Source organism: Falco punctatus (genome assembly GCF_963210335.1).
Source record: "Falco punctatus genome assembly, chromosome: Z".
In the NCBI taxonomy this organism is placed as follows: domain Eukaryota; kingdom Metazoa; phylum Chordata; class Aves; order Falconiformes; family Falconidae; genus Falco; species Falco punctatus.
Window position 1 is genome coordinate 54,148,300 of NC_137586.1, and position 9,942 is coordinate 54,158,241.

The 9,942-nt window shown below is 36.6% G+C and overlaps 1 protein-coding gene across 9 annotated transcripts in view; it reads left to right on the forward strand.

Annotated features, from left to right (window-relative positions):
* Positions 1 to 9,942, forward strand: part of RNF170 (ring finger protein 170) — a 50,457-nt gene that overhangs the window by 10,526 nt on the left and 29,989 nt on the right. For 8 of the 9 annotated variants that reach the window (XM_080372064.1, XM_080372065.1, XM_080372066.1 and 5 more), the window contains 4 exons: positions 3,567 to 3,642; positions 5,020 to 5,128; positions 6,172 to 6,245; positions 8,224 to 8,328. In XM_080372064.1, the coding sequence (XP_080228190.1) occupies positions 3,567 to 3,642; positions 5,020 to 5,128; positions 6,172 to 6,245; positions 8,224 to 8,328 (364 nt within the window). The other variant, XM_080372072.1, reaches the window with a different exon arrangement.

Genomic DNA, 9,942 nt, shown 5'->3' on the forward strand with positions numbered 1-9,942 from the left:
AGCGTTTTGTTTAAACGTTTTTTTTTTTAACTTCATAACAGAAAGTAAGTTAGGAACATGGAAGAAAAGTGAATGGAACAAGTGTCAGCAGTGGGCAAGAGCAGTGGGAATTCACTCAGGATTGGAGTTCAGGGGGGGTGATACATCAGTGGTGAAGGATTACTTGGAGAGGGAGAAAAGGGCCAGTTACTAGCTACCTCTACAGTGTAATGAGCTAAGTAAAAAGTTTGTGGATCCTCTTACATGTCCTGATGGTTTATTTTCTGGAGGGGCAAACTCACTTGGACACAAAGCTTTCATACTTCGGAAGTCTTGAAGCTTGTTTGCTTTTGCACTGTATGACTGAGTACTGGAAGTTCTATCACCATCCTCTTAGCTCTCCACTGTGCCTTCTGGTACCTTCTGAAATTGTCTGTATTCAGCAGTATTTTTCTGCTACCTGCTTTGTATTGTTTCCATCAAAATCTGCACAGTACAGTAGAAAACCTGTACAGTACAAGAAGTATAATAATTTTTATTTATTTGGCACTGAAGGGGAATTGGAGGCGAAAAGGAGTATTTTCTTCTGTAGTTAACTTAGGGCCATACAGTGGTCTGTGTGTTCCTTGTACTGTGTCTATTAACCCAGTCTCTTTGCCAGCCACACTTCTGTATGCAATATCTGAAATACTTAAGTTGAGTAGGAACAGGTCCAGGCTAAGAATACCTGAAAGAAAGTTCAGGGGAATGAATAAAGTTGCAGGAACTGAATAAAAAGGGAAAGTAAGCAGCGTTGCAGTAGATTTTTAGGGGGCAGAAGTGAAACATGGAAAGAACTGTTAAGGAATATGGTTGCTGTACTTGTTTCCAGAAGGGAGAACTCCGTGAGACATCAGAACAGGGCATGAGCTGAAGGCCTCTCTGCTTTTGGTGGAGAAACCTATTAGCAGTAATTAATGTATGTACTACATTGCAGATGTTTTGTTCAGTCACTGGAAGATACTTTTGCAAAACCTGTATGTCTTTGAGTTATAAGTTTTTATAAAATGCAGCCAGATTTTTTCCATCATCTTTTAAACTTGTGAGTAGGTTATCACATTATAAACGAAACTGTAAAAGCATAGTTCATGCAACAAATTAAAGAGAGCCTGACCCTCCACTGTTTTGTATCAGAGATTCCTTACTTGTCTAATATGACTTACCTAATCCATGCTTAAGAATCTGCAAATTTAGATCTCTTCCTCTCATTTTTCTATTCCATCATGTTGTTTGATTATTAGATCAAGTCAGTATTTTCAGTAGAAGTGAGATTTTAATCCTTGGAAGTGAACAATGGCCACCATTGCACAGGGTGATACACCAGCCCACACCAGTACCACCCCTCCCTTTCCATGTGTGAGACTGCACACTGAATGAGTAGGCAGCCTTCCTCCTTCTGATACTGATATTCTGGTGGAGCCCATTGTGATACATAGTACAATCTTCCCACATCATGGGACCTTTTTCCTCAAGTTATGGAGTGCTAACACTCAGAAATGGGGAAATTAGAAGTCTTTGCACCTAACTATTTCTTTCTGGCTTGTGTTTGATAATGCCTGTAATTAACATAGCACCATAGTAGTTTTCATTTATTTTGTCACAATAATTGCATGAAGGAAGTTATGAATTGGATATGTCTTAAGCTCTGTCTGTCCCCTCCTGGACATTGCGCAGTGTTTTGCTACCTCAGCATCTTATGCGTAAATGACAGATGTGCACAGCGTACCTCTACAGCTCCACAGATACCCTCATATATTCAATGTAGTATGTGATACTGAAGTCATATAAATGAACACTTAAGCAGCAAATTTGCAGTAAGTTCTTTATGAAGGAATCGGAATAAATGGGCTTGTAATTCACACCTTCCACATGTGTGTGATTCCAATTGAATTTCAATATATATCAAAGTCTGGCGAAGTGAAGGTGCAAAATATGCTAATTTGTAGCATCTAAACAGAAAAATACTTTTGTATGTATAACACATATGACAGACAACATCCACAAAATCTTGACTCTTGAGACCCAGCTGTAAGCTTCCCATCATTAAATTTTCATGTCACCCACACCAGTGTTAAATAAATTTACTTTTTACAGATAACCGTGTAATTATTAGTATGAAAAATATGGGGTTTGTCTGTTCCTCTGAAGAAAGAATGAAGGAGGCAGAATGTTAAAAGATATCTGTAATGCAGTATTATGATTGACCACATCAAATGAAGGAAAATACTGCAGTTCCTAGAGCCATTGAGGAAATCATGTAAATAGAACTGCAACAAGCAAATGGCCTAAAAATTCAGCCAGTCCAGCCCTCAGCTCTGACAGAAGATCAGTTTGTCTAGATCATCCCTGGAAGCAGTGCAACCTGTTTTTTGATTTAACTTTAGTCAAAGATAGATTGCAATACCCTGAGGTAACCTTTTCTGATTTTGTACGTTTAGTAGTTAGAAATGTTTTTTGCACCAACCCTAGATAACCGTGGGAAATAATTGCTCATATTTATGGAATGAAAGCCTTATCCTGTCCCCTTTTCTCTCCATGAGCAGTCTGCTGTATGAACTGACATTTCTTCACTCTTTCTCTTAACGTTTAAAAAATGTAGGCCATCCTTCTTACTCTTCTGAACTTCCTCCAACTTTTCTACATGTTTTTATGCATTTAGCCCAAAATGGAGAACAGAATCCAGCTGAGACGTCAACAGTGCTGAGCAGTATATATCGCCAGAGAAATCCATATGAATAAATAAAGCATAAAAATTCAGTTCTGAATACGATGCTGTGGGCTCATGTTGATTGTAACTCAGCACCTCTTAATGTTGTCAGCACGATTTTAATTCCAGTTCTGTTCTCGTTGTGCTTTTGAATTTCAAACTTGTAATATCCAGCCTCCTTTCTTCAGTGAATCTGTTCCCTGTGATTCCCCTTGGCATCTCTAACCTGTAGTTTTCTTGCCTGTAGAATCTTTCTTTTTAAAGAGTTATTTAAAAAGAGTGATTTATTTTTATATCCAGTCTGCTGATAGTTACATAAATTCAATGTTCTAAATCTAAGAGTTTGTCTACCCAGTCTTATGTAAATGTTTTGCCTTACTGTTTCATGTATCAGATAAAAGTGAAATAATTAGGGAGTTTCAACTCTATAACTTAAGCAGTGAGTGAAAAAATAAGAAAGATATCTGTGAGTAGACCAACAGTACAAAAACTAGCAGTGGAGACCAAAAATATTTCTGCATGAGGAATATAAAAGCTTTCAAGCAACTTGATTTTTTTGCAGGTTAATGGCTTAATTTTTTTTCAGATTAAAATCTAGTTTTAACATGATTTGATTACGGAGTCTCTGAAAAATCTTGCTGCTGTACAACTTTAAATGTCCAGAGTAATTTAGGATCTAAAATAAATGTCCTGTTTCCTTAATTATTTGTGTACTTCCTTTAAAATGCTTTATAGCAGGAAAGAATGATTTTTTTTGCCCTTTGTACAAGTATTTTTTCATAATTCTCAGTGTTGGGTCACAGCGTTCAGTTTTTCTTACTGCTTATATTTCCTTTCACAGAAATGAACATCAGAACATACACCCAGAAAATCAAGAGCTAGTGCGAGCTCTTCGTCAGCAGCTTCAAACTGAGCAGGTGCTGTGCTAAGTGTTGGCATTGTTCAGCTGCCTGGTTTGTGGTAGAGTAGACTTCTGTGAGATTCTGGAAGAAGCTGGTCTTGAAAGCTATGGAAGCTTACTTACTGTACAGAGGCATCCTTGAACTTTATCAAGTAATGAGATAATGTAGGCATTTTAAAATTGATAAGTAATTAAAATTAAATATTTGGGTGGTTCTTTTTTAAAACAATTTTTTGCCACAAGGTGGAGTGTGTTTGATTGTTGTGTGCTTCCTGCAGTGTTCCTGGGAACTTAGTGGTAAAGGAAAGGAAATCTGGAGTACAGCTTGCTGCCACGGGACAGAGGTTAGATGTTTAGACTGATAAACTATGTGTAGTGGAACAATGGCACAACAAGAAGAGCCCAGGCAACAGAGTTGACAGAGGGAAACTTTATCCAAGCCTTTAATGGCAGGGCATGGGGCAGTGGTTTTAAACTGAGAGACGTAGGTTTAGGTGTGGCATAAGGAAGAAGTTTTTTACATGAGGGTGGTGAGACACTAGGCCACGTTGCCCAAAAAAGTTGTGGATGCCCCATCCCTGGAAGCGTTCAAGGTCAGGTTGGATGGGCCTTTGAAGATCTAGTGACAGATGTCCCTGTGTATGATAGGGGAGTTGGACTACATGATCTTTAAAGGTCCTTCCAACCCAAACCATTCTATGGTTCTATGACTGCATCCAGCTCTTACATGTAGAGGAGGGGATGGGAGAGTCTAGGCCATATTACTGGAAATTGCTGACTCTCAACCCTAGACTGAAAAGCCATACTTTTGGAGAGTATTGAGAAGAGTCTTTCATCATAATACTTCCTAAAATAATGACAGATTTTTAACTACAGTGCATATTCGTGTGGAAAATAAATATGGCAACATGAGAAAAAACAATTTTATGGCAGTGACATACACAAACTGATGTCTATGCTTGCACTTGGGAACTTGAAATACTGCAGCTGGTGAGCAATGCCAGTTACCCGGGTATGGACAAAACTGCTTGGGATAACAAAGTACCATTCTTAATCTGAATTACTCATGCTTCAGCATGCATAACGTAACTTAACATGAAGGACCAAGGAGGTTCTTTCTTTGTGGTCTTTAATTTGATTGAAGCACATACTTATGTAACAACTGAAGATAAAATAATGTGTTTGTCACAAGAACTTGATTAGTGCACCCAGTTTTGCATTTAAGTATGTTTGATTTTTGAATTTAAATATATTTTGCTTTCATTTCACATAGTTTTTGCATTTGAATGTTTGACTTCTACTAAATGAACACTGGTTTTATTGTTTGTTTTAAAACTCGATAGACATGTAAAAATAGTATCTAACACTTTGCATTTTTCCTCTGCTCCAACAGGATGCTTCTGCTGGTGACAGACATCGCTTCTATACAGATATGTCCTGTCCAGTCTGTTTGCAACAGGCTACATTTCCTATAGAAACAAACTGTGGACACCTCTTCTGTGGTAAGCAACAAAAATCCCAAGCTGCAAAGATAGAACAGAAATACAAACTTCTGGCACTAGTACAGTCACCCTAATGCAAAACTTTGTTCGATTTTTAACTGCTTATCTTCTAGTCTGCATTAGAAATAAATTGTTGAGAAAATACTTTTGTGAATAAACAGTCACTTTGAGATTGTGCTGCAGTTTTTTCCTATGCTATCAGGATTGGAACTGAGGTTTAATTTGAAAATGTCAAGGACAGAGTATAACTTATTTCCAGATGCATCTGAAAGAAAAATAGTGAAGAGGCTGAAAAACATTTGGAAATGTATAATTTTAAAATAACTGGTTTAGAAAGAGTAAAAAATTCTGCTTGCATTGTCTTTATCTCAGAGATTTGTTTTTCTCTGGAAAGTCCTGAAGAATTAAGACTAAGTTCACAATGCTTAAAGCTTTTGCCTTTTTTTTTTTTTTTTTTTTAGGCTCAGATATTCAAACTTAAATACAAATGCTCTATGTACCGTTTCGCTTCCTCGCCTTCAGGTTCCCAGCAGGATTCGTTAACTGCATTCACCTAGTTCTATGGAGTATATAGTGCATCTGTGCCTAGTTGTCTAAATGAAAGAATCTACAAATTTGGAAAAGTACTCAGACTTTTATATATTTCTTCATCTGTTGAAACTGTGATAATAAAACCAGGTTTTTAGGATAGGTTTTACATCTCTTGACATCTTTGTGACATCTGGATTTTAAACTGGTAAAATGTCTGATTATTTGCTTTTTCAGTTAATGATTAAGAAGGTTTCTGTCTTTTCAGAAGTAATACCTTAAAATTAATGATGCAGTTGAACCTATTCAGGATTTTTCTCATTAATAGCATTGAATTTGAACACATTGGTTCTTGGAATCTTCAGTTAATGCCATGTACAAAATTACACCAGAAAAAAATAGTTTAACCTAACTGTTTATACACTTCTGCTGTTTTCTTTGGTGTGTAACGTGCTATTTCATGCAATGGGTGTTTCAACTCAGAAGCTTAAATGTCTGTAACTTACCTTCATCAGGTTCCTGTATTATTGCCTACTGGAGGTATGGCTCATGGCTTGGTGCCATCCGTTGTCCAATCTGCCGACAAACGGTAATATTTTAAGTAATCATGGACCTGATAGTTTGGCTATCTAATATATCTTACCAAATATATCTAATATATCTTACCAATATATCTAATATAACTTAACAAAAAAGCATTTACATGTGAACTGCAATAGTGAAACTGACAGAGTAAGTCTGAGAAACTGAAAGAATATGGGTATGTGAAATGTAGATAGTGAACATTAAGGGTGGTTTTTAAACTTTTTGCTTTGCCAAACGGCTCAAGAAGTACAGATTGTTTCTACAACTCAAATTTAAGTGAACAGCACTGGTAACTCAAGTCCTTTTTCTGTAAAGGAGTATATGAAAACAGAAAATCTTAAGATCTCAACTATGCCTCTTTCTGTTTGGGATGTTAAATAATAGCTTTACCAGAACTTGCATCTGAGAGACCTGCCTATTGTGGAGGGCTGCCAGTAGGCAGTATACTGCTGGCTTCTGAGAAGTACCCTCTCCCTTCCTTCTCTCCCTGCCAAAAAAACCTACCCATGTCAATTTCTTATTTTGTCCCTATTTTTAGTTTGTATGTATTATTAATTTGAGCTTTGTAGAGCAAGCATTAACTTCCTACGCAGAGCAACTTACATTGTCAGTTTGAAATATGTCCCTGTAACTCATTAACACTTAGGATCTCTGAGTCTTACAGTGTGTGTTTTAACAAAAGTACATCTTTATTTTAACAGTGCACAAACTACAGAGCTAGTAACTGCTGATGAATTATATAATGTGCTGCACACCCTTCCCCATACATTATATCCTGCTTTGATTGTGTGTGTCAGCAGGAGAAATGACTGTGACAACACAGAGGAAGGAAAGAAAAATAGATATGACTGAGGAAGAATTAGTATAGGTTTGGAGTGCGGCCAGTGAGGAGGGTGACACAAAACATAAATGTGAGGAAGATGGAAAAGGGGAAAAGAAGCAATTGTTGCAGTGTCTGTCCTTAAATAGATATTCTTCTTTATCTGAGTAACAGGTAAATTGGGTGGCACTGCTTGCATGGTTATGCATTCATTCTCACCTATGAAGTAAGAATAAGGTCTGATTTATAAACGGGGTTTGGAAGTATGTACACGTGAACAACATGAGTCATACAGAAGGTTTGTGGCAGGGCTGGGAGTTGAATGTAGATCTAATCCTGCTGTCATTTCCTAAATGTGACTACTGCACAGATACACGTTTAGTGGCCAGTACAGAGGGAGCTTTTGGAGATTGTAATAATTTAAAGTGCTATGCATTTTCTGTTTCCTATGATAACCTGAATTTTATATCAGATTCACTTCCCAATTCAAGTCTTAAGTTTTCAGAAACTCACATACAGAAAGATAACGTAAGATATATGTGAATATGACCTTACATGTTTTTCTGTTTGCATGAAAGTTAATACAAGAACATAGCAGAATTCTCTGTGCTTACAAAAGAGCTGAAGATTATATCTTTTCCTCTTAACTCATTATTCAGTATTATTGTCCTTGGTCTTGGTATGAATATCCATATGCAAAAGTGTGAATTTGCTGCCTGTTTGCTGAAATGCAAGGCCATTCTGAAGTTGGGAAAAAAATTGCCTTATCGATTGCTTTATTTTATATTCAGTTTAAGAAACAAAACTAGATTAATTTGGTAAATTAGCTTTATTCTCCAGATCATTCATCCCACTTCCGAAACCATTTTGGTGTTCAGAAAAATTTCCTGTAAGCCTGTCTGAGAAGGAGGGTTCTTTTTCTTATTTTTAATAACATTTTTTTCAAAATTAATATACTGTAAAGAATTGTAATCAATGAATTTGTTAAAACTTAGCAGCAGTATCCCTGTTAGTAGTTTTTGTTTTATTTTCCGACCAAATATTCAACTAAAACAGAGTTTGTTCTCTAGTTAACTGGAGATTACCATTTTCATTTATAATTCACAATGCCTCCATTTAAAAGACAGTTGCACATGTAACAAAATCTCCCTGCTGTGCTTAGGTAACACTGTTCTTACCACTCTTTGGTGAAGATCAGCAGGGTGCAACCCAAGTACTTCAAGATGTTAATGATTACAATCGGCGATTCTCAGGACAGCCCAGATCTGTAAGTTTTGGGTAAATTTGGGTGGAAGTCAGTGATTTTGGGGGAGATTAACAGCATTTTTTGTGATCTGCCCTTCCTGCCTTGTCTTTTCACCCCCCCGGGATATGTATGGATTTTCTCTTTGTGATGCTTAGGGACTACGCACATTTTCCTTGAGAAATTCGTGTTTATATAGTTAGGGCAAACCCATGACCTTGAAAATATTTATTTGTAATTTGTGAAAATGTATGGAAACCTGCGTTTTTGTTGTGAGTGAGAACTGGTAATAAGCCTTGAGTTCCCTGTTCACATGTGAAGTTCTTTTTTAATTGTGACTTGTTAATTTGAAAGGATTAATAGTTAGTCAGTAAAAATACTTAATGAAATGCATGACCTGCAAGGAAGGATATTGACTTGGTTGATCTTTTTACATTGATTAGAAGAATGTGAAGTTCTACTCTGTGCCTGCCTTAGATTTCAAGCTATATGTGGTGTTGATTTTTTTATTTTCCTCCTACATTTTGTGACAGTCTATTCTACTCTCTGAGTGAAGAAAACAGGATAATTTTTTTTTATAAATAGCTAAGAGATGGCTGAAGTGCTATGAACTTTAGAAAGTCAGCCTTGTGAGCCTGTCTTGTATGTGCAAGTTCTGATTTGCAAGGTGAAATGTGCACACTTGCATACTAGTAACTTCCCTGCTTCTCTTCATCTGTTCATTCGATTTGGATAAAGTAACAAAATGTTAGCAAGAAACAGTTACAGTCCAAAGAGACAAAAGAGGTGTGAGACTGGAGTTCTCTTTTTGTGTGTTCTAAACTATGAAACAGTTATTCTTTTGATCCAAAATAGACTGAAACTACCTTTCAGGCTCCATCAGACCTCTCTGTGTCGTCTCTGATAATCAGACAGAGGTCACACCAGAAGTCTGCATTAAAGCCCTAATCAGACTGGATAAATTGTCTTTGGTTTATACATGGTGTATTGCCTTAACCACATGCAAAATTCCTTTCTAGGGAACTTTTCAGCATTGGCAATAACTCATTTAATGTCATGGGACTGTGGAGAAAAAGGAACCAGTATAAAAAAAAAATGTTAAAGCTCACCCCTCCCTATGCCTCACAACACAAAACTGAGTATTTTCTGCTTCACTGAGATGACAGAATCATTGTAGAAAAATGGAAAGGAGTCAGGGATGGATTCACTTAAAGGTTCTTTAGCTTACTTTGAAGCTTGATCCATCCTTTGGAAGCTTATGTGAATCCCTGGTTGTTTTTCACTCCAGTTAACCTGTTTGCTGTTTCTCACTTTTTCAGTCAATTGTTTTACTCTAGTAGTCACTGCTTTTCCTTCTTAATAGATGTCAATGTATTTTGTAGTGAGTTACATGTATGTTTTATGGTATAGAATAACATAGTTTGACTGTTTCTTGAAAATTTATATATTCTAAACCTGCTTACCCAGCAAAACTAAATCCAGGAAGTTTTGTCTTATCTTGGTTTAGTTTAATTCTTACAAACTTAACAGATTCCAAAGCTGTAATGTAGTAATAGAAACTTCAGCCTGGAAAAAGACCCATTTAGTGTGAATCTGTTGTTAAAGCAAAATGCTAACTTTAGCTTTCTTTCTTCATAG